This window comes from Pygocentrus nattereri, chromosome 20, assembly GCF_015220715.1.
Source record: "Pygocentrus nattereri isolate fPygNat1 chromosome 20, fPygNat1.pri, whole genome shotgun sequence".
Taxonomy (NCBI): domain Eukaryota; kingdom Metazoa; phylum Chordata; class Actinopteri; order Characiformes; family Serrasalmidae; genus Pygocentrus; species Pygocentrus nattereri.
Window position 1 is genome coordinate 12119463 of NC_051230.1, and position 25494 is coordinate 12144956.

At 37.1% G+C, this 25494-nt stretch overlaps 1 protein-coding gene across 1 annotated transcript; it reads right to left on the minus strand.

The window, feature by feature from the left end:
* Positions 1 to 16185: 16185 nt before the first annotated feature.
* LOC119261886 lies at positions 16186 to 24659 on the minus strand. The gene is made up of 3 exons (XM_037531918.1): positions 24507 to 24659; positions 22463 to 22603; positions 16186 to 17685 (listed from the first exon to the last, which is right to left on the minus strand). Exons 1-3 carry the CDS (start codon positions 24583 to 24585, stop codon positions 17495 to 17497), a joined length of 411 nt encoding a protein of 136 aa, XP_037387815.1. The 5' UTR covers positions 24586 to 24659; the 3' UTR covers positions 16186 to 17494.
* Between the last annotated feature and the right edge of the window lie 835 nt (positions 24660 to 25494).

Here is a 25494-nt window from a genome sequence, read left to right on the forward strand (position 1 = left end):
ATGAGAAAAAAGCCTTTGACAAACAACCCCTACGCTTAATATCACACTTTGGAGAAGTGCTGCTGTCTAATGAGTGCATAACTGGGAAGCGTTCAACAAAATACATCTATTGAACTATCTGTGGTCTATACTGTACATCAGCAACAGTTTTCCAGTTCATGTTGCAGCCAGGCTGTCAGATCATATCAGTGCTATTAGCGCCTGAATGCGTTAACTTGGGATTAAATCAATGTGTCATTGGACTGGATATGCAGCTGTTTCAGTCACCAACCTAATAAGTACCTGCTACTCTCACTCATAGCCCCTTCTCTCTCACACGCTCATTTGTTTTTATAGAACACCAGGACATGAGAGTCATGCGTCACCCCCACTGTACATGAAAGGGATCTATACACTCGTAAAAACGATGGTTCTTAAAGGGTTCTTTAGTAAAGAAAACAGTTTTTTAACTTGACATCATAACAATAGATAACTATAGAACCCTTTTCCAAAAGATTCTATGTATAACCATCTACAGCACATTCTCCATCAATCAGAAGAACCATTTCTCTATGCAAATAACCTTCAATCATGCCAAGGGTTCTTTGAGTGTTCATGGTTCTATATAGAACCATTTTCCTTAACAAAGAACATTTGCAAGAGCTTTTCAAATGTGTAGGATATGATGATTTAAGGGTTCTTTAGTGAAGGCAATGGTCATATATAGAACCATGACAACTCAAAAAAGCATTTAAATACTTAAATGGTTCTTGCATGTTAAATGCTTCTTTCTCATGAAAGAGAACTTACTGCATATAGTTTTTTAAAGAACCTTTTTGGAAATGGTTTTATATTGCACTCAAAATTGTTCCACATAGAGCTCTTTTGCTAAGAATGTAGCTACCCACACCTTAAAAATAGGTAAAAATGAAGATTCCTTGTAGATTCTTTAGTTATTGAAATGGTTATATGTAGAACCATGACAACAAAAGAAATATTTGAATGAATGGTTAAATGGTTGGTCTATATGGAGAACCTGCTAGATATGGTTCTTTAAGGTTTTTAAAAATGGCTCTACACTCTTAAATATGATGGTTCTTCAAGGGTTCTTTAGTAAAGAAAATGGCTCTATATAGAACCATGAACATTCAAAGAAACCTTTGCATGGTCAAAAACGTTTTTAGGATCATGAAAGTGTTCTTCAGATTGATGGAAAATGTGCATGAATGTACTGTAGATGGTGCTGTATAGAACCTTTATGAGAAGGGTTCTATATAGCACACAAAAGGGTTCTTCTTTTGTTACAAGCTTGATGTCTCAACAATAGAAGAGCCCTTTTCTGTGCTATTTAGAACCAAGGTTCTATATGGAACCATCTACAGAACATTCTACTTCAATCTAAAGACCCATTTCATTATACAAAGAAACCTTTAATCATGCAAAACGTTCTTTGAGTGTTCATGGTTTGAAAAAGAACTGAATTTTGGTTACTAAAGAACTCTTGAAGAGCCATCATTTTTAGAAAGTATAATGCACCCAAAAGGGCTTAAGCCATAGAATCATAACAGGAATTTAAAGTTACCTCCGTATATCCGTACATAATATAAAACTGTTTTGACCTTTTCAGTTTTAAAAATGAAATGTGAAGCTTTTGTAAAGATGCACTTTTCAATCATAGAAACAAGTTTGGTATGTGGAACCAAAATGTCCTGTAGATGAACCTCTTAACAGAAGGCTTCTTTTAAAGAACCACTTTTGTAAATGAGATATGCAGGTATACAGAATATTTTCAAAACTTAAAGAGTCTCCACATAATGTAAAGCTTTTGCACCAATTAAAAGCTTTCCAGACAAAGAACCATTTACGTGTACCAAGTTAGAACCATGCTGTTGGCCCTGGCATTTTACACCTTTGAAAGAAAGGTTCTTCACAGCTTAGATAGTAAATGTGATGGATCTATACTGAACTATTCCAACTCAAATGATCATTTGGATGCTTAAATGCTCTTTACATGACTGAATGGTTGTTCTTCATGATGGAGACCTTGTTGTATATGGATCTTTGAAAAACCCTTTGGTTCTGTTTAGCACTGGAAATGGTTACTCTATTGTTATGAGTCATAGAGCCTTTTTTACTGCACAGAAATGGAACCTTCATGTTTTTCTTGGTAGTGTTTAGCACCTGGTACTTCACATTGTGGCTAAACCAGCGTTTGCTAGCTTCAGCCACACTGGGCTGTAATTCATGGCATGTCAACAAAACGCATTGTGTCATAAGACTTAACTGTCTCTTATTTTCATCTTTCCTTCAATTTACAACATTGAAAAGCTGATCTCATCTCCCACTGCACGTGACTGGGCCAAAGGCAAAGGCAGTTTGAAGTCATTTGTCATCATTCATGAACAGAGTGACAGAGCCTGGTGGAGACACAAAGAAAATATGTGGTGGAAATAAAGAGCAAGTGCATTTATGGAAAGTAAGTGCACGGTCAAGTCACAAATGGCAAATTACCTCATACATGAATCACAGTTAAATTTACGGGGAACCGACACTGAAGGTCACCATTATTTTATATATATATATATAAACATTTATGTTTATAGCTCTTTCTGTATAATTCTACACAGTGTTCTCTATAAATTTACTTGCACTCTTAAAATAAAGATACAGAAAGGGTTCTTCAGAGTGATGCCATAGAACAACCACTTTTGTTTCCTAAAGAACTTTTTGTAAACAAGATGTGTGAGTGTGTAGAACCTGCATATAAATTTCAGTAGCACTGTGATTTTTTCCCATAACTGTATGTCCAAAAATCTTTTAGGAACTTTTAGACACTTAGCAAATAGGGATCTATGACTGGTAACAAAGGTGGAACCCTGATGTCTTACAGATACAGTTTTTCAAAAGACTCATTGGAGTGAAGGACCATTTTACCATGAAAAGAACCAATTATGCATTCAAATGGTTCTTTGTGTTGACACAATTCTATTTTGCTTTTACTAAAGAACCCTTTACGAAGCACTTGTTGCAAGACTGTACTTAAAACATGCTAAATAAGGTAAAGTCAGTGTGATAAACCTTTTCAAAGTTTATGGAACCACATATTAAAAAAGGTGTCATCAAGAATTCTTTGAGCAATGTCACAGAAAAACCATGTATGGTTCCCTAAAGAACCATGAGTAAAAACAAGTTTTGTCAGTGCAAAGAACATTTTAGAGGTCTGAGGGACTTTCGTGCAATATCAAGGATTCTATACCAGTTTAGGGGCCCTTCCAAGAAACTTTTTAAAGAACACACTTAAGGCAGTAATTCTGTTGATGTAATACATTTTATTCATGTTCAAATGATCTATGTGTTCAATTCAATGCTTTTAATCTGTGATTAATTTGATGCTTGCGCACTTCAACTGTTGCCCAAATGACCTGACTATGAATCCTTACTTTAAGCTGTCATATCTGTGAACTCTTATTTTCTTAAGCAGTTTTATATTCCAGACCAAAGTGAACATGACTCACTCCTGATTCTTCTGGGGGGATGTTGTCATGCCTCTGGACGACCGGATTGCATACAGCGCTACCAAATACCATCCTTCTTGCGTCACTGGCGGAATCACACAGCAGCTCCCTCTCTTTGATAGAAATGTGTACACTACAGAAACCAGACATTAGCCATGATCCTATATTACTTCCTCCCCTAATAACTTCCTGCATCAACAGCCCCAGGCCCAATTGGGACTTAATCCAAAACAGAAGACAAACGGCCTCAGTGATGAGTTAGAGTAATGCAGGAGGAGGCTAAAAGCCTGGACTTGCTAATCTTAGTCCACACGTCATCACCATGACCAATGTGCTGGATTCTAAAAGTCCTGCTCTGTTCTGGAACACAGAACATTCACATGAAAGAATTATGGAACACTGAGTTAATGGACTTATCATTCATGTATTTAAGGCTTGTCAAAGCAGTCTCTCAGCTTAAGTAGTTCTGTGAAGTTTCAGATAAAGATGTGTGAGAAGAAAGCAGAGGTTAAGCCTAAGAACGTTAGCAGGCACGAAAGGTACAACCTTAATAGTGCAAACTAAGCTTTCTCTTCTTGAGCTCTGCTATTATCAGAATATTACATTGTTTATTGGTGGAAACCTCTGCCCAGAATACTCCCTTGTCTTTTTTTCTCAATGTAACATGCATAACAATATTTTTCAAGACCTCATTCATGTATTGATACATAGAAGGCCGTAGCCAATATAGATAATTCGTCTGGAACTCTAGGGGCTGCTAGGTCACGTGTAGGTCACACCAAAAAAAATGTAATTAATTCCAGCAAGAAAGCAATGGTTGCAATTATTAAATTGTAGCTTTAGCTTGATTTCTTCATTGAAAATCATGATGTTGCCTACCAGGCCTGATGCTCTTGAAACTAAATGTGTCAAATGACACCAAAAAGGGTTCTTTAAAGCAACACTATAGAAGAACCAACTTTTCCCCTAAGGAAGATTAAGATGTTTGAGAAGAAAATACAGCCCAAGTCTAAGATGGTTCACAAGTATGGAAGCCAGTTCAATGGAAGACCTCAAAGGTGGAACTTTTTTATATGCTACAATTCAGTCTATAATATTGTCCTTCTTTGATGGAAACTTGCTTTTGTCTTGCTCATCTCCTTGTTTCCAACCACTTTCCAAAAACTCATCTAAAATAGTCCTTTGTAGGCCATAGCCAATATGGCTTATTTACCTGGAGCTCACCATTGGGCTTGGCAGGCAACTAGATGGACTTCCATTTGAAAATTCAAGCAAAAGCCTTTATTTAATTTATACAATTATTTTTGCAATAAGTAATTTGTAGTTTTTGTTTTAATTTCAAAACCATGATGTGAGCTGGCAGGCCTTGCACTGGAGCAACACCTTAGATTTAGCACTTTTAGTTGCCCAAAGAACCTTCCAGTGGAGGGTGTATAAAGAAGTTTCAGACAAAGATGTGTAGGCACAGGGTCAAGAAGGTTCATAGGTATAGAAGCCAGCTCAATGGAAGACATCAATGGTGGAAGCTGTTTCATCTGCTATAACTCACACACACACACATATAAACCACTTCTCCTTTTGGGTTACAGGGGGTGCTGGAGCCAATCCCAGCGGTCATCTGGCGGAAGGCAGGATACACCCTGGACAGGTCGTCAGTCCTGCTATAACTCAGTCTATTATATTTTCTTTCTTTGGTGGAAAGTTGTTTTTTCTTCTCGCTTCATCTGCCCACAAAATTCTTTAGAGTTTAAGCCAAGTATCTGTCTGTGACTTTACTCTTGCACTAAACAGAAGAATTTCTCAGAGACAACATTAGACAGAAATATGGTGCATTATTTCTGCCCATATTTCTCACCATGCTGTCTTGGTAATGGCCCTAAATGGTTTTCCTTTGGGCTTTTGAAACTTTCATGGATAGGATTGACTCTAGCAGGACTCACAAATTTATGGATGTCTGCATAAAGCTTTGGGAAAAATATTACCCAACAGAAAAGCCAAATCTGAAATGTACTTCACAGTGACTTCTTAACAACTAAGTCATATGGGTTTTTCATAAACTGTACAGTTTTTAGCACCTTCAGTGCACCGTGAGTAATGTGATCCTGGCCTCAGAGCTTTCCAGAATCTCTAGAGCCATGGAAGTTGCCTGCGGTCCATATGTATATTTCAGAGATGGAATGGAGGATGTGGTTGGTTATGGTGACCAATGATTTTTGTCCAGAACTTTGCCAGGAACTCTCAAAATGTGTCATTTTCATATAAACGGGAGTGGAACCATGTTTTCTCCTTCTTATTTTACAATTTTCATCTCCAAATTATGGGTTTGTCCCATCATGAAAATTCAAAAGAGCAAATATCTAACCTTCTATTACAGAATCTATGTTGGAAGAGAGTTTTTATTGTGGTAAATGATTTTTTTCCAGTTATCTGCCGACCCATGCTTTTCTGTCACCACAATAAGTAACTTATAATCTCAAGGTCCTGTTTCACAATACATTGTGCAGTGGTAGGCCAAGTAAAAGAGCTATTTTGTAATAATAATCATTAAACATAATAGAGTTTGACTGACATCTCATTTTTAATGATCATTTGTAAAAATCCTTCAGTTCCTGAATGCATTAAGCATCTGCCTATACTGTATGCGGTTCACCGCTGTATAGCTCACTGTGGTTGGTGCAGTCATGTATAATGGCTTCATGGAATGCAGGAGAGGGGCCTGGTGTATTGTACGGATCTCGGTGTCTCGACTGAGTAACCCAATACAGAGATCAGGATTACTAAACAGAATGGATGTCTGACTTCTGCCTGATCCTCTGCCTTAACAGTCTCTCTGAAATGCAACATTAACTGTAAAGCAGTTTACATTCAGTCAATGAATCATACAGCTCAGCAGTGTGGTATGCACCAGTGCTAGTCAATAATCAGACTCTCAAGGGAATATAATACCCTTTTCAAAATAGGCTCTGTGTTGTGGTGGAGGTTACACCCAACAGATTAATGAAGTGATTAAGAGAATCAGTACACTCTCTTGTCTTTCATGCTGAATGAAACATGAATGAAGCTGCTGGGATTCTCAAAAACCACCCACAAATGCATTATATTATTGCTACCTGTATGACGTTGGACATGCTGGCAAAAATCACACTAAACCTAACAAGAAATTGTAGCATAAAAGCAAAAACTGTTCATTTCAAGGATCTTTTTTTTCAAATGTGACAATACTAGGGTACATTGAGTGTGGTTTTTCTATGTAACTGAGTGAATATTAGCACCATGGCAAATTCATATGCCATGCTTGTTTTTTGCTAGTTTTGAGCAGCTAAAACAACAGCATGGTGCTTTAGCAGTTCCTAGAAGCCCAACATGTATCAACACAAAACAAACAAAAGTTACATTTACATCCGAAGTATTTATTACAACTTTTTTGCTCATGTTGGCAGTTGGAAATTGTCTGTAATATTTCATGAACTTTAGCAGATACATTGCTGATCAATACCTGGAATATTTCAAAAACCTACACTGGAATGTTTTTTTTTTTTTTCGGGAAATGATCCATTTACTCATACAGATTTGCCTCAAAACAAACTAATCAGCACAAAAAGCACGCTGAAGTGGTAGAATTGCTGATGAGCTGAGTTGGTGATGAGCAGTTTCAAAAGGAATGCTGCCTCTTTTCAGCACTTACAGAGACAGAAGGCTAAATAAGACTTCAGCCTTTCTATAGTTTCTATATACAATGCTTTTTATCAATAACCCGAAGCTTTCATTGGAATGTTTGATGGAAACATAGCTAATGTAGCAGTTTGATTTGAATAATTTACATGTTTGGACCAAAACTGATTTGTGTGCTACAGTTTCTTATTAAGTCTCAGGAGATCTTTTTAGTAGTTATTGCCAATATTCTATTCTGGGCAAAGCATGCATAGGCTGATAGACCTATTTGTGGATGTATAGAGGATGTATCATCATTTTGTACTGACTCATAATTCAGAGAATCTTGTGACATTTGGGCTGAAGGGGGGCAAATGTAGGACAAAGGTTATTGGCATTGAAACATTTTTGAAAATCGCTCAGAGTTCAATGAGAATAGAACTTTGAAAGGCAACAATAGGCCAACAATAACCAGTGAATTTTGCCAATTCTGATCACATTATAATAGATCTTTTTTTCATGGTTGCTAACTCAAACATGGCAAAGCAACTATCAAAGCTAATAACTGTTATTATTATCAGACTATTAAGTCCTTTGATATTCAATATACAGTGGATCTTAATTGTTTTCTTTATCATGTCAAACTGGCTCTGTCTTTGATCTTTAGATAACAAACAAAAGAGAACGTGTGAGAATCAACCGCTGAGACAGAAGAGAGGTATAAGTTAGATTAAGTAAGAGATCAACACTGAAATTTTTAAGAGGACCTTGAAAAAAGCAAGAGTGAAAATAGAATAGAGAAAAGAGATGTGTCTTGATATACACTCAAACACTGACGCACTCTGACAGCTCCTGTCTCTTGTCTGTGGTTGTGTCTGCCCCGGGGAGCTGATTATCTCCCACCATGTTAGGCAACCATCTTCCTTGTATTGCGATTCCACTATCCTCGTGTCTGAGCTAAAAGACTGGCCTCACCTCAATGCATCCAAATCCGGAATCTCAGTGCAGTCCCACACAACTGCATGTTTGTGTCATTGCAAAATGCATCATTTGCTCTTAAGTCCATACAACCCTTATACATACGTGTGTCTGAACAACCCAATGAAATTACATGTATTGATTTACTAAGTGAAATAAGTTAGCACATCCTCTACAGAGAACAAACTTAAATATGACATTTGTCTGTAATTTTTTTTGTGCACAAGTTTTTTTTATTTGGGAAAAACAAACACATAAAATATAACATGCTCTTACTTAGGCAACATTTTGTGTTAACATGTGAAATTCAGCAAATAAACAGTAACTGTAGATAAAAATGGGCTAAAGTGTGTTCTCTGTAGGGGATGTATTTACTTGTTTACACTTAGAAAATCAGCAAAATATGTAATTCAAACTTTTGCATGGAACCTGAGCTGCAAAACCAGACAGTTTTCGATAAATTATATTTGTGCTGTGACAAAACCAGATTGAGCCATTTTGTGGTCATAGGCTATGAAGATTGTAAGCAGTTTTAAACAAGTAATGACGCAGCTCAAGTGGCACACTTCAAGCCCCCAAGTGCTGCATAAGAGAAGAGAATTATTAGTCAAAGTTCTTATATTATCTTCCAATGGATAATTTGCAAATATCTTTTTTGCCTGTCAGATAAGTGTAAACATTTGTTGCCACTTTAAAATTGTCCAAGAAAGTCTTCCATATAAGGGGACATACATTTTTGAGAATATATGCATCAGTAGCTGAACTAAGGACCTTTGTACAGGCTAAGGTGGGATGAAGAAGTATCAGAGTGATAGAATGAGCCTTGCACTCCAGCTTTCTGAAACTGAAAAGTCATGCATCCTCCTTCTCAGCACTCTACAATAAGTCTTAACCCTTATGTGGTGTTCAGGTCTGTGGGACCCATTTTTAATGTTTACCAAAAGAAAAAATAAAGTGACTTATTATTTCAAATCCTGATTCCTTGTTCAACACATTTTCAGCAACTTCACATGGTGTTGGGGCGAACCTGAGGGGAATAAAAGTGTGGAGGTGCTGTGTCCCTCCGCTCTGTTCTCCTCCTACATGGCCTGCTGTAAATGTGTGTGTATGTGTTTGCATATATATATATATATATATATATATATATATGTGTGTGTGTGTGAGGGTGGAAAACATGGACAGGCTGCTGACTGGCTACAGCTGCTAAAGGTGAACCCTACACTGGCCACGTGTGATATTTTAAATATCTGATATTTTTACATAAATTGTTATGACTGTATTGATTTTAAAAACAGTAATGCGGTGGATCCCCTATAGACCCACTGAATAAGAAAAAAACACAAGGGTTCATTCAATACTCGCTCAGTTTGATTTCTTCTGAGCATGTAGATTTACTCTCTAATCACCACCCAAAGATTTCTTTACATAGTGTGAAAGTTTGTGGATTGTATGCGTTTACATTTATTTGTCTATTTAGCCTATTAGAGCAGTGTAGCCCCACCCATTAACACTGAATATATAAAAATGTTTCAGGTTATGGAAACATGCTGGAGCATGGTCATATGAAATGCATCATGACTGTTTTTCTGTACATAAAACCACACAAATGTTATTGGTGAACCTCAGGGAAAGAAATATAATACCAGAAAAATGCAGGACCCTCTAAAATGGAATACTGCTAGAAAACCACATCTAAATTAAAAAACATTTTTTAACCAATGTAGTCCAAGCTGAAGCTTTGCATGTCACTAAAGGCAGAGAAATCATCAACAGATCATCGGTCAGTGACATTTACATGAAGAGTTTTTTAACATTTGAATATCACATGAGTATAGTTTCATTTTAGCAATCTACAAATAAGCACATGCAATAGTATGATTTATGGATTCTAGTGTCATTCATGACAATATGATTATAAACTAGATAAACTATGCAGAGGCTTCATGATGAAAAAGTTCTGAGCCTACTTGTGCAGCGACTAAATCCAAAGCATGGTGGGACTTGTGAAAAATGCTCTTGGTAATCCTTTCTCTTTCCTTACCTTCCCAGCCTCAAAACCGATAATCCCACAAAACTGTAAGTTATGAGAATGGCGCCTAAGAGCACATCTGAATATCATAAGAAGGCCTTACTGTGATGTTCACAGCTCAATATTCAGAGTGATGTAGAGACATGCTGGGTGTAGTATTTGTGAAATAACTGTAATTACAGCGATAACCCTGGGTACAATAGCTTAAAATCCTCAAGTGATCCTCAGCTTAGAACCTTTAGACAAAATACTGTTACCTCAATAAAATCATGACCTCAATAAATCATTGGAAGCAAACATTTATAAAAATACTCAATTACTAAGTTATAGTAGTGGCTTTCAATCACAGTACTAGAAACAATCATCTGCCAAGTGACACCGGATCCACCCTGTGAAGGGTTTGTTATTGCATTCCTCATTCATTGAATTCCTGAAACTGTGCAACTAAAATGGCAATGAGCAAAAATGATTTCTATGTTTAAGTGTGTTGTTACAACATTTTTTTCTCAATAATTGTACCTTTACAGGAGAAAGAAAAACAGACTCATTTTTCAATGCAAGGTTATTTAAAGAGAGTTTACTCCAAGATGTGGACCACTTATAGCGGTTCATTCATCATACCATATTCACACAGTGTAAAGGGCAGCTGGGGTCTTAAAATTATGTCAAAAAACACATTTTGTTCTGACAGTTATTTAAGTGCAAGTAATGTTTTACTCTTTGAAATCCCTGAAGAGTGCAAATCCATCCAAAGTTATCTTGCAGGTCTATTTCTGAATGATGGGGGCCTTAAGCAGTTCCCTACTTGGAGATCCCAAACCCCAATCATAATTGTCGGCATGCAACAATAGAACAAGAATGAATATTAATTTATTTTGATAATGAAACAATGCAGGAAATAAAACAAAACAAAACACAGCACTGTGCAAAAGTAAGAGGCCACCTTTCATTTATTTAACCTTTGGTCAAAACCAAAACAAGCCATTATGTACAAATGATTGATTTTTGATGTCATGAGAAACAAACAGGATTAATCAGAAAACAACACTGAAGCCTCAACAACTAAATATAACATTTTTCAATATTTAATGCATCCATCCATGCTAGTATTTTTTCAGAGAAATCTGGGGCCAGATTCTTCAGTGTTTTAAGACAGAGAATCTGTGTTTTTTAAATTCATTCTTAAGAAAAATGTTACAAAAAATGTTATGTTCTTCAAGAATGACCTTATTTTTGTTTCTTAAGTGTTTTCTTAAGAAAGGTTATAGGAACAAGTGGTATTCTTGAAAATATTATGTTCTTAAATGTTTTCTTAACCTCAAGATTGCCTCACACTTGACTTAGGCTGCAAGAGATGACAAGATGAGAATGTAAATGTATCAGTTTATCTACTCTTGCCCATCCTTGTCTCTTGCTGTGTCACCCCACAACTACTGTTTTTTCCAAGGAATATTTTTTCTTACTGGCTATTCTTCCACCATAGTTCTTGTTTGCTATTTTTTTAAACACTTGGTTTGATGTTTTTCCAGCTCTAAGCGGGAAACTAATAACAAAAATAACAGTGAATACAAATTCCAAATAAATCTTGTGTCATTTATGGCACATGGTAAAATGCAATGTGGCATGAAGAAAACAATGAAGATTTTCTTAAGTAAAACTTTCTAACTTCCCTTTCTTTTTTTAAAAAATTGCATTTTGTAACGGGGAGCGAGGTAGCGGACGCATGTGCAGAGGTAAGCGACTTTTATTGAGGGCAAATCCAAAATCAGGGACATAACGGTCCAGGGTCAATGAGCCAATACGTACAGAATGTGGGGTAGACATGACATAAACCAGAATTCAACTTAAACACAGACAGGGATTCAAACAACAGTACGTACAACTACAAAGACCCACGCATCCAACAAAGACCGATACAATCAAACTGGGCAATTACAAAGACCGATACAAAGACAAAGTGCAAACAGGGCTTAAGTAACAAAGGGACAATGAGGGACAGGTGAAAACAATCAGGGGCGGAGTCACGAAACGAGGGGGCCGGAATATAAAAACCAAAACAAAAACGCACATGGAAAAGCCTGGGAGGGGCCAATCGTGACACATTTAAGAACATTCTTATGAACTTCTTAGTGTTTGTCTTAAGAATCTTTGCAAGTTTTTTTCCTGAGAAAGTTTTCATGAATGTGGCCCCTGCAGGGATATTTTTCCACACCAAAGTTTTAGTACAGTCTTAGTAGATGGTTACATTTTCTGCTTTGCACAATCCAAATAATCTCAAAATCATTCAGTGATGTTAAAGTCTGGATTGTGGGGTGGCCAGTCAACCACTAGCTTATTTGTTTGATTTGCAACTTTTTTACTTTTTGTCTATTTCCTACACATCCTTTCAGATCCATAGTGTTGAGTCTCACAGTGGAAGAAAGAACAGATCTGAAGCCAGAATGGAGTTCGACTTACTACTCTCTCTCAAATGTGAAAGCTTTAAAGACTGTTTATCTGACAGTTTTAATGGCCTACCAGCTCTTGCATGGCTATTAAGAGTTCCATTTTCTTCCAAGTTTCAAATTTTGGAAATCTTTAGTTTTTGACATTGACTTTCCCCTTCCTTATGTAAGTGAGTTATCTTATACCTAATCTCTTCATAAGCATCTCCACTCAGATCAATAACTTATACTTGATTGAAAACATAACTGGACATTTAATGAAGACTCATCTCTGATATTTGCACAATTCTCTACATACTCAGGTCCCACTGGCTCAGGGTCCTTAAGCTACTGCTTTGAGTGCATGCAATTGTACTCACCTCTGTGGCTCAGTAACTGCTACAAATATCTTTAGGTTAGCAGGGTCACTGTAGCTGAGCTTACTGTGCAGGCCATATCTTTATACATGTCTGTTTCCTACAAAACCCTGAATGATTCTTCATTTTTATTACTGTGCTGGTTTTGTTTGTTTTATTGAAAAGATTATCCTACGTAATTCATGATTGATCCTTCTGAAGACATGTTGCTGCTCGTTAGCTCTGTTTCAGCTTTGATGGTTTGCCAAAAAAGCCAGTTTGCTTTAGTATTTCATAAGGCCTCTCGCTACCTTGTCAGATTGCTGCCTCAGCAGTTTCTCTCGCCTCATTTCTGTATGAATCATGAGGCGAGCTTGAAGATGAAACGGGCCCCTTGTCTTGAAGAGGATGAGGGATGTGTGGGGGGTCTCAGCCTGCTTTTGCTCATAGATTGGGCCTTAAACTAATCAAAGCAAAGCAGAGCTTTTCTGCTGCAGATCATTTTTAATCTGTATTCAGGAATAGGCCAGCGTGTAGCCTGGTACAGCTGCAAAATGTATCGCTCCTTAATTGTTATCGCAATAATGGCCTTTCTCCCTGCCATGCAGCCCTGCCTTGGAGCCCATTTTAAAAACTATTAAGCAACATCTGCAATGAAAAATATTAATGATTGCTTGTTAAAGGGACTAATCAAGAACAACTTGGTTAAACAGACTGACTGAGTGTTTTCTCTAAGTGGGGCACCGAAAGCTGCACTCATAGAGGGAGAAATGCTGCCACCTTCTGTCTCCTTTCTTTAGGGGCAGGCTGATGATCGAGCTCACACTCACTGAGCTCTTTATACTCATTAGGTACACCTATTTGGGTGGAGGATAATTCTCAGCACTGCAGCGACACTGACATTGTTCTGATGTGTTAGAGTGCACTGGTATGAGTGGATCAGACACAGCAGTGCTGCTGGAGCTTTAAACACTGTCCATTTACTGTCCACTTTATTAGACATACCTACCTTGTTGTAAAATCTGAAACAGTAGCTCACCTTTTGCTGCCCAAGTTGTGTTGCTCGTCCTCTAATCCATCGTCAGTGGTCACAGGATGCTGCACACGGGCCTCTGTTAGTGGATATTTTTACAATCCAGCAGTGACACTGAGGTATTTAAAAACAGCAGCATTGCTGTGTCTGATCCTCTCATACCCACACAACACGTATAAACACACTGAGAGTCACTGAAGTGCTGAGAATGACTCACCACCCAAAAAATACCTGCTCTGTGGGGGTCCTGAACATTGAAGAACAAGGAAAAAGAAGGCTAACATATTATGGAAAGAAACAGGGGGACTATAGTCTGTAGGACTACAAAATGCACCTGTACAAAAAGTGAAGCTGATAAAAGGGACAATGAGTGTAGATACAAGGTAGGTGTTCCTGGTAAAGTTCTCAGTGAGCATATATGCTATCACTTTTTAAAGTCACATGACAGTTTACTTTTTATGCTCAAGGCTCAGCTCTTAGTTAATCTCAGATGATTTGCTGACAGATGTTTGGTATCTATTGCATGAATAACTGGCCACAGATACTGATATTTTGGAGCGAGATCTAATAGATGAACTAAAAAAAATGTCAAGTTCAGAGCAACACAAAGTAAATGGTTTTTGACTAAAGTCAATGGGAATAAGAACTTATAATACCTGTCCATGACCAAAACGCTAAAATAGGATTAAAAGAGTTGTCATGTTTTCTGTCATCATCCCTGTTATGCTTAAGCCCTGTGTTTGCCCCTTGTGTTCGCTGTTCTTTGTTTGATTTGTTTGTGCTGTTTGAAGTGTTTTGTATGCTAGTGTGTTGTTTTGTTATTCTGGCCTCCTTTGTGTGTTTCAGTCTGTGTTTATTTCATGTCTGTCCCTCCTGCTCTCTGTGTTGGCTCATTGAACTTGGACTGTCTTGACCATTACCCTGGATTTGCCCTGAATAAATCTCGCTTATCTTCACATATGCATCCGCCTCCTCATTTCTCCATGATGTTACAATGCTCTGGGCCATTGTGATTCAGACAGTAGCATTGTCGTCTCACATCTTAGCTCATATAACATCCAGAGCTAGAATAGATGCAGTTTTTCTCATTTATAATGAAAATGATTATGCTCAATAATAAGAAGGCCTGGTCTTTGCATTTATATTGAACTTACGTTCCATATCAAATCCTTTTAAGTATGTGCCCAGTATACATGCTGCTTTTGAATATGTATGATCCTTTTTTAAGGATGCATACGGCTGTTTAATGTATGCATACTACTTTTTAAAGTACATATACTTTTAAGAATGCACATGGCATCCATACTACTTTGAAAGTATGCCTATGTCTTACTTTTTAAACATGCATGCTACTTTTAAAGTGTACATACTCCTTTTTGAGAATGCATACTATTTTTCAAAGTATGTAAATTACATTTGTGCATATTAGTATGCATATTAGTATGCATCATACTTTTAAAGTAAGCAAAGTATACATATGCAGAATATGCATATTATATACTTTAAAATTTCATCCAGAAAATGAGAGCTATTGTCGTCTAAATGATTAAAGTTCCTCTCAACAGCATGCATTTGAGCCAATACTGTAAATTTACACTTGCATGGAAGGTGGAAAAATCCACAAAAAACTGGGCGCTGCTAGCAGTGCAAACTTTAGTAAGTCAAAATCAATTTGTAATCAGATTAACTTTCAGCATCTCCACTTATCTTCTGTGCAACCACATCATATTTTGCATGATCTCCTTTAAATGCATTTTTATAAGAGAGAAAAATGTTTAGCATTTTTTTATGCACATGACCCATAAACTTTATGAACTTACTACCTTTTTTTAAGTATGAATACTAATTTTCTGAAGTGAGTTTCCATTAGTGTGCATACATTTTTAAGATATGCACACATTATTCATACTACTTGTAAAATCATGTATACTATCCTTTTATATAACCACAGTATACATAGTAATTTTCATAATATGTACAGTACTCTATAAAGTATGCCTTCAACTTAATTTTTTAAAGAATGTTTTACATTTCCTTTTTCCTTTTTTAATCATATTCCCTGTCTTATTATTATTATTATTATTACTACTAATATAAAACACTATTATTATTGTTGCAGCCTAAACTTGTAACTCTTATGACATGTGATTTTATAGCAAACAAATTTTGAGTTCCCCTGGTAACAGATTTCAAGCTGAGAATGTTGTCCAAAGTTCATTCATGTAGCCTTTATTAATGACCAAAGTGTGACTGATGTTGACATTTTGAAATGACAAAAATTATTGTTCATATTTAGCTTTCATACATTGTTGTAATTAAAATGAAGCATAGCTGCTCCAAGAGCAGCACGCGGCTGAACCTCTGATATCTGATTTCAGTCTTAACTCAGAAATTGCAGTTGTGATATTTTGCCTTTAGATGGCAGTATATTAGTAATCATTTTAGATTTATGGTGGCAATGGTGTCATAGGGCAGCGTCCTAAGTAAAGTCTGGACAGGTAGAGGGCATTAGATGTGGTGCCTACAGGGGACTTTGGCTCAGGATAAAGTTAAAAGGTTAAGAAATGCCACTGAGAATACTGGCTAAGCTAAAAGGTAAATGACATTTTTATGTTAAAACTGGACTAATGCTTTTCTTACTGACTCACACAGATCCAGCCAACTTCTCACAACCTTACATTTACAATGTTCTGAGAACAGAAAATTGATAAACTGATCTGCATTTTGAGCTGAATTCCACAAAAATTCGACATAATTCACTAATAACATTGTAAGCATTCAAAATGTTTTGATGAAACGCTGTTCTAGAGAAGTGCTCCAATTGGTGGTGATAGGAACCAGATTTTCAAAAAGTTAATGCCTCTAAAAGCTCCCTCTCAGGAAGTTATTACACAAAATGGTGATGAATGCGCTTGGTGTAGGAGATGCTTGATAGATTTGTCAGGAGGGCAGGAGTTTTTAATTAAAACATGATTTTAAAATCCATTCAGTGTGAAGAGGTTCATGCAGACCATTGTATGTCAAAAAGGCATCCAAAGAAAACTCACCAAACTTACCAATATTTTACCATGACAGTAAACAAAATGCACGTTTGCATTCCGACTCCTGATTTCTATCACCACCACTGTAAATAATTCAGAGTACTTATCACTGCAGTGCACCTTTTCAAATAAGTTCTTTCTGAATGATGTTGCTTACATATTAAAAACTGACTTATTTTGGCTGGTGTTAAAACTGGTGTTATTCCCATTCAAGTGCAGCTAAGTAGCCTGCATTGTCAACAGGCAATCACATACAATGTATCATTCATTCAAAACCAGATATGGCCGAAAATATAAACATATGCTGTTGATTGTGCAGCAGATTTGCTGAGTCTTTCCATACTGAATTAAAAATTGTGGACTTGGTATGAAACAGTGTGTCGGTAATATCACAGATGCAGTGTCTATCCACTGATTTATTCCACAAGTACTGGAAATAAGGACATCTGCTCTGTCTGGAAGAAAAAGTTTGAATTTGCTCTGCTGACTTCACAGCTGTATCCACAGGACTGCCAAAGAGACCATCAGTGAACACAGTGCCTGCAATGAGGATGTGTGCAATGAGGAGGTGCTGTTGCACAGGTCCGAATCGCAGCAGTGTATCCTTACTCCCGGGAGCTCCTCTGTGTGGCAGTGTCGTGATGTGGCACATCCACTGGTCAGCATGATGCCTAATGTAACTGAGCCAACACAAACACAGAGAGGTTATCAGTCAAACCACTCGCATAAAGGCAGAGGAAATTATTTGCATTCTGTTTTTTGTGCTATTCTGTTTGAAAGAGTCTACATTCTTCATTTTCTTCTATCTTGTTTTATTGTTTTTCGCTGAAGTCCACTTATTGACGTTTGTGTGGGTCATGCACCAAGCAGAGCTGAAAATCTCTTTATCCTTTAGAACTAAACAGACCTTGTTTGTTATTGGGCCTATAAGCCTAATGTCTGTAAGTTATGTCTTTTCTGATTGGCTGTTCTATATTGTGCCTCTTTCAAAGAGTTGAATGCTCATATTACTTCGGTATGACTTGCAGATTACACTACTGTAGATTGAAATGATGAACATACTGTTTATCTGAGCAGTAAGTGTTTATTTGCTCAGAAGAGCACTAATTTTAAAATAAAAACTAAAAAAATAAACAAATTCAATAAGTAGTGATTTTATATATGTTACCATGTTTGCTTAATGACTTTCAAATCTCTCCTCCAGGGATCCTAGTATTATTTATATACCATCATCCAGTACCTGATTTAGCCAGCCAGTACTGTGAGAAGCAATACAATAAAATGAAGAACTGTGTCTACGTGTATCTAAAACTGTTTTGTTTCACATAAGCAAGGAAAATTCTTTAAAGTTCTAAGTCTGTTGCAAATTACTGTGTATTATGAACTAGTGTGTTAAAGAAGACATATTTCTTACATATGCAAGCATCCAGATTCTGAATCTGAATAAAACCATGCAGTGTACAGTGAGAAGCAGAAATGCTGGGTTAGTGAGGTGACAGAAGTTTCTAACTGCCCAGTGGTTCCATGTTTGTGTACATAGAACAGCTGGCCATGGGCAGGAGTGGTTGTACCCTTGGACAAGGTAAAATGTATTAACCAAGATGCAAAGTAGAGAACTTAGTGTTGCAAAAGCAAGGCACAAAGATCAGATTAAGGCAAACACCAGCTAGAACCATTTCCCAGCAATAAACGTTTGTCGAATCAGTGGAGATTGAAAAGTGTGGAGGAGGAAAGGAAATGTAAGCACAAAAAGGAGTGTCATCGGTCAGGCCTGCATGGCTGCCTCTGGGAATGCCTCTCTGGTGATTATTGATGAATTAAGGCAATACTGTAGCAGCAGAATTCATTTAAAAGTGTGCAAACACTTTTTGCCTTCTTGTGTAGACCACAGAAAAATACCTCTAAATGCACTGGACAGGAAGTCATAATGACACCGAGGTCGTCAATCCAATGTGGTGCACATTTAGTTGAGGAATTTGTCAGAAAGAAAGGTCTAAATTGTTTCATCTCCTAGTTTGAACATAAATGAGCTGCACTTCATCTGCTCAAGGGGAAACTTAAGGGATAAACACTATATAACAAGCAACAGCTGAAACAGACTGCCATTCAGATTTGATGTTCTCAAAAGACGAAGAGAATGTTTAATAATTTTATTATTATTTTCGCAAGTTGTGTGTTTTTTTTTAGGTCATGTGACCTTATAAGACCAGCTCGATTACATGCATTCAAAAGCAATACACTTGAATAGTTGGAGGTCTAGGCTGATTTGAGTAGGCTGAGTAGGCTACTGGCTCAGGATATGGTCATGTGTCCAGCATGCTGGCCCTGTGACACTGTGCAGGACTATAGCAACAGAGTTGGCTAACACTCTGACAGAGCAGTCTGTGTGAAAGTGGATGAGCCTTGCCAAATGTAGGATTACTGCTCACTACTGATCCAGCCTAAGAGAGAGCAATCCCCCCAAGAGGGTTTCCTAAACGCTCCATAGGGGTCCAGTCACTCTCACAATCTGCACGCCACTGAGCCGATTCGAGGGGCTGTCACCTGTTTTACAGTCAGCCTGCCCTCTTTCTGTCATCGTTTTCAGGTTTATAGTGTTGAAAGGCATGAAAATTGCTCATATGTAAAGTGTCATGTTGAACTATTTTTGCACAGGAAGTGTCAAGCCTGTCATTTGTTACATGGAAAGTTCATTTACTATGCTTAACGTTGAAACGCATGCACATGTTCTGAAATGATGTGGGATGCATATATTTCACTTTTTCTCTCTATTTTATTACCTGAACTCAGCACATTGACTAATTTCAAGTATTGAACTGATAGCAGTGTGGTATTATTCTTCAGTTTATAATGTTTACATATTGCCATGCATGCATGGTCATTTCTGATCTGTATATGTGGGAATTGAGATCATTATTCTATACCGAGGTTATCAAGAACCTGCAACTCTACATCTCTTAACTTTAAAAGCTAAAACAATAACAAATATAAACGTTAAATAAGAAGACAAGAATCAAATGCAGTGTATGACAAAGAAGGCACTGTGTTTGAATGCTCTGTATACAGGGACCTGCATAACACATGCATAAGCACTGAAGAACATACTTAAAAAGCATTACTTGAGTATTTATAATGACTTATGTCAGCAGTCATGAGTTTTTCTATGAAGCAATACATGTCAGTATGAATGGCATGTGAGTCACTGACAAAAAAGGTTTTTAAAAATTCTATTAAAAAGGACATGATGTGGATTTTTATATCTGCGTATATACATTAATATTTATTAATTATACATTAATGTTTATATAAATTAAACAGGCAACTGCTTAGACACCCATAGAAACCTTTGTCCTTAACCTTGAGTTCATTCTTGCATTGTTAATAATAACATTATTATAGTGATTACACATTTTCATGGTTTTCTTTATGATGCAATACCCTGGCCCTCTTTTGAAAAAGCATTAAAAAGCATTTAAGTCCTTTGTTTTTGGTTGCGGTGGCCAGAATTTTAATAAGGATGAGCTTATGGACAAATGTTTTTCAATGAGTCGAGTACTTTCAAAGTTGCCTTTTTTTGCAACATGGTTTTTATTTTAAAGTTTTCAAAGATAAAAACATGCCAAACTAGTTTATTTATAATCTTATCTAACTACCTTACATTTTTTGATAGTTTATGTAATCAACATATATGGTTAGACAGCAGCAGTGCCAGACATTTTTAGACTTTTGGAGACAAAATTAGCTTAAAATAAATGGATGCAATGGAAATTGTTTTACATAAAAAGGTATTGTTGAATAACTTGATATATGCCATGTATTTTTTAAATTTCCAAAAAATATAACAAACTTGGTCTATAAATGCACCATGTCAGCGACACATATGAGTTTTTGTGAAACTTAAGTAATATGGGAAAGTGCGTTTCTTTATCTAGAGGACAACAAAATAATTCATAGAACTAATATACCTCTGCTATCAGAAAAAAAAAACTTTTTTTACACAATCTGGAAGTGCCTTTTATACTGTGTCAAAATTTTATGATTAACGGACTGATAGAAATGGTCTAAAATTACTTATAAAACTACTAATCAAAACTCATTTTATTTACACACATTGAAATATAATGATGTTTTTCCTTCTCCTGAAAAGTTTTGTTCCAGGAGTCAGTATTGGTGCTAATACCAATCTTGTAAATCTGACCAGTGTATCCAAGTTAAACTGACATTGAGCCTGAGATTGAGATTATCATGCAGGTCTAGGTTTTGCTTTTCACAGTAAATAAGGGGTTTAGAGTGTGGATATGGAGGTTAATGCAGGTTAATTGGGGGGCGGGGAACGTGGTGATTAGCAGAGAGACGGCGAGTTCACACACACTCCATTCTAAGGCGTGATCATCCCTTGCTAATGCATCTCACACTGCCAGTGTTGTGACACTTGCACTTAGACGGGGCTGGACAGGGAATTAAAGAGTCACTTCGGGATTCTGTGCTCAGCGGACTGTGCTGTGCTGTTTCCTCAAGGGGTCTAATGTTCTGTCAAATGTGGCAGTTAATCCACAGCAGTTAAATGTATTCTTTTGCACTCACTCTTTTGCAAGTGATCTGGGAATGTAAAGGTTGCTATAAGGTGATGATATTATTTATTTGAGCTAGCAATGCACTAATCCCATATACTAATATTAGTGTTGGTACACTGATATTGTTGATATCGATCGTTAAACACTGAAACACTGTTGATAAAAAATTGTATTGTTCATTGGTAGGCAGATGTGAGATTTATTAATGTGAATAATTGTGCAACAATGGAGGATGGACATGTTTGATTTTATATTTTAGTTTATTTTGTTCTTTATTTACATTATCAAAAAAAAAAAAAACATGTTTTGGGCCCGGAGAAAAAAAACTTACTGGCTCCTGAGTTGCATCGATTTTTATAGTTGTTTTAGAAAAATACACAAGAATTTGATTACCACTGTAAGTGTACATCACAGTGTTCCACATGACTGTGAAGTTGCAGTAAACAGTTGCTGTTTTATTGTTATTTGCTGTTAATATGGTACAGTAAATTACTGTAAATGTCTTTTTCAATGTTTTTATAGTGTGGTCTGTCAGTATTGACCAAAGCCCTGAGTTCAGACATCAGAATCACTGCAAAAAAGCTAGACCAGTACATGTCTAGTTTGAACCAAAAGTCTGTCATGCATTTGTTGCCTTTTGGACTCCTCTTGCCCATGTGCTTGCATTCTGTGTACTGTTTGTATATTTAATTGCACACCTCTGTCCCTGCACTGACTAAAAGATGGCTGTCGAAGGCAACATCAGCACCATGAACAGAATTGTAATTTTGCGTTTTGTCCAGGAGGTAGCACCATTCTGTCAGGGCCCTAGATAATGTCATCGAGGGTGAATCTCTGTTGTTATGTATTGAATGAGGCCCTGCGGTCATCTGCATGTACTCACTGCTCTCTGTTCTGATGCAGAAGCGCTGCTTGAAGCCTTTGTGGGAATGGGAGCAGGTGATGACCTCAGGGCTGGAACACCCTACGTCCACATACCTCTGACCCTGGACGATGTTACAGGCATAACACTGCAGCCCGTCAGCTACAGAACACATACAGGCACACAGACATCATTACCAGTGCTTTCCTCATTTGGGGTTTTCATATGACAGTGATATTTGAATGAATATTCATGAACAGCTTATGGCATTAATCACAAGATGCCACAGGATGTTTTATGTAGTAAATATAGTGAGCCTGACATTTTAAGGGGTTGACTTTTGTAACATCTTAAAAATAAACCTTTGTACTTATAAATATATACAACTGATATAGCATTTTTATTTAGGCATCTGCATAGCCTTGTATAAGCTCCATCATTTGAGAAGAACATAGTTATAGCAGTGTTATAAATGAAACAAATGGTCCATCACTTTAGTTTCAGATTCAGGTAAAAATGTAAGTCGAAAAAATGGAAACAGCAGATATGATTCCCATTCTTGTTTCTTTAATGTTTAAAATGAAAAGGCAATTCCACCACCTTAGATTCTAGGAAGAAGACATGAAATCAGAAATTGTAAAATATGTTAGCAGTGTAGCATCTGATGCTTACAACCCATGTCCAAAAGCTTATACATTAGATAAGGTTTGACTGGATTCAGTTTTTGCCCTCCTGTGGCGTGGCACTAGATGCACTGTGCCACCAGCTAATCTTAACAGTAGGATGTTTAGTTAATGTAGTGCCGTTCTTGTGTAATGTACTGTAGAATGTGCATTACATCAAGTGTTGTGCCGAAGATGTTTGCTAATAGCATACAACCAAGATTTTTTCATTGATATGAATTTTTGATGGAGTTCAATCCAAGGCGCTAATCTCCTTGACGATTTTATGCAATATTAATTCAGCCCTCTGTGCCACAGGCAGCATGGCCAACCATTCCAGCGAAGGGCTACACTGCTATACAGTGGCACTTGGCAGGTTATTGTTCCGCTCTTGTATGAATAACAATGATTGTTACTGTCTTAGTCAGAGGTCTTCATGTCCTTTTCAAAGGGCAAAGTGTATGTGGTGGCAGTGGCATGCTTTACATAAGGATCTCACTGAAACATGGCTAATATGAGAGTTTTTTTTCTCTCTTGTTTGTTTGCTTTTATGCATGTAAGATTAGAGGTGAGTAATTTTAAGCTGAATGAGCCCAAGTAAGCCTTGGGAGGTGACACAGAGAAGACTGGAAGACTAATGTGAAACATGTCATATGCAACAGATCTCTCACTAAATTATACATACACGTCTATATATAAAATATTTTATTAATATTCAAGGCGAAATTTGGGTTCTACAGTAGCAACAACACTAGACTGTATGTACATAAAAAATACAACATAATTTCACATATTTATGCATTGAAAAAATGACAACAGTGCAAGACAGAAGACTGTATCATACATGCATTGTAATGAACATATATGTATATATATATATATATATATAGATTGTACACATATTACTATGTAAATATGTATGCATTGTACATACAAGATAATGTAAACATGTACATATTGTACAAGCATTATAATGTAAATGTGTATACATCATACATGCATTATAATGTAAACATGTCTGCATTGTACAAATATTGTAATATAAATACATTCTATACTGCATGCATACTATAACATCAACATGAGCTGTCAATGCATAATAGATTCAATGGAAAACTACTTCACATGATGCACAGAATGATTAATTGGTAAAGCTCAGGGGTGTAATATAAGGAAGTATAGTTTAACTGCATGGAAATACACCCCCTCCCCCCAAACTCTTGTCTCATCATATGAAAGTCATCGAGCAACCTAAAGCTATTGTTGGCACTGGACAAAAGCATGGCTAGATGAGTCAAACAACTGTGGCATGCAATATGCTTACATAGAACAGTTATCATGTGGTGCACATATACAGCACACAGTAAACACAAATAGACTCATACTTTCACACACACACTCACCTGGTGAGATGAAGAGTGGCAGCAGAGTGAAGCAGTAGCAGAGTGTGAACCCGTGCAGCAGAGGGGCGCAGGGCGACATGAGTGCAGCTGGAGCAGCGTTCACCCCACACTGAGCCCTCACACTCACTGCTAGTGACAATAATCCCCGTGAGAGAAGCGCTCAGACTGCAATGAGCACAACAGCACACTTATGTTAAACGACACACACACACGCTCGCACACACACAAAACACTCCAATGGGTCACTCCAGAGGGTAGAGGAGAAATTTAGAAAAAGAAAGAAAAGCAAAAAAGAACATAAAATAATGAAAGGAAAAATGATTAAACAATGCAATAAGTAAATCATTACAGCATAACATTATGCTGCAAAAAAATACTATGCATTAACAACAATGTAATTGATATCATAAATAAATAAATAAATAAATATCCAAGAAGGGGCTTCAAATGTTATTAAGCATTCTGCTTGAACCGTAGAGAGGGGGTGTGAGGAAGGGAGATAGAGAACACTGAAAGAGTAAAAGAGAGAGAGCGAGAGTACAATGAAAGAGAATGAGAGGAAAATAGAGAAAAAGAAAGGAGAGGGGAAGAGAGAGATGAACAGAGAGAGAGGGACAGAGAGAAAAGGAGAGAGATGGACAGAGAGAGAGGGAGAGAGAGCAAGAGAGAGGGAGAGAGAGAGAGAGAGAGAGAGAGAGAGAGAGAGAGAGAGAGAGTTTGTGCACTGACCATCAGTCTGAGATGAACTCTGTTCCTCTGGTCTCAGTCCTACAGTCCTCTCTCATTCTACTCTCCTCCTCTACAGCCCTGTGGCACTGTTCCTCTTCCAGATAATGAAGATTTAAGCAGTAAATCCTGTCTTAGAGACTAATACTGGACAAGGCAAGGAATACACACACTCACACTCACACACACTACCATGATCACACATACTGACCATGATCTTTGATCTGTAATAGGCCCAATCAGTCATATACATTCAGAACTG

What these genes read in the sequence shown, in the direction of transcription:
- LOC119261886 (XM_037531918.1), bottom strand. Translation starts at nt 24,585, where the DNA reads ATGTCGCCCTGCGCCCCTCTGCTGCACGGGTTCACACTCTGCTACTGC. An exon ending in GCCACTCTTCATCTCACCAG is followed by an intron (nt 22,604 to 24,506) that starts GTGAGTGTGTGT and finishes TGTGTTCTGTAG; the next exon opens with CTGACGGGCTGCAGTGTTAT. An exon ending in CTGCATCAGAACAGAGAGCA is followed by an intron (nt 17,686 to 22,462) that starts GTGAGTACATGC and finishes GTGTTGGCTCAG; the next exon opens with TTACATTAGGCATCATGCTG.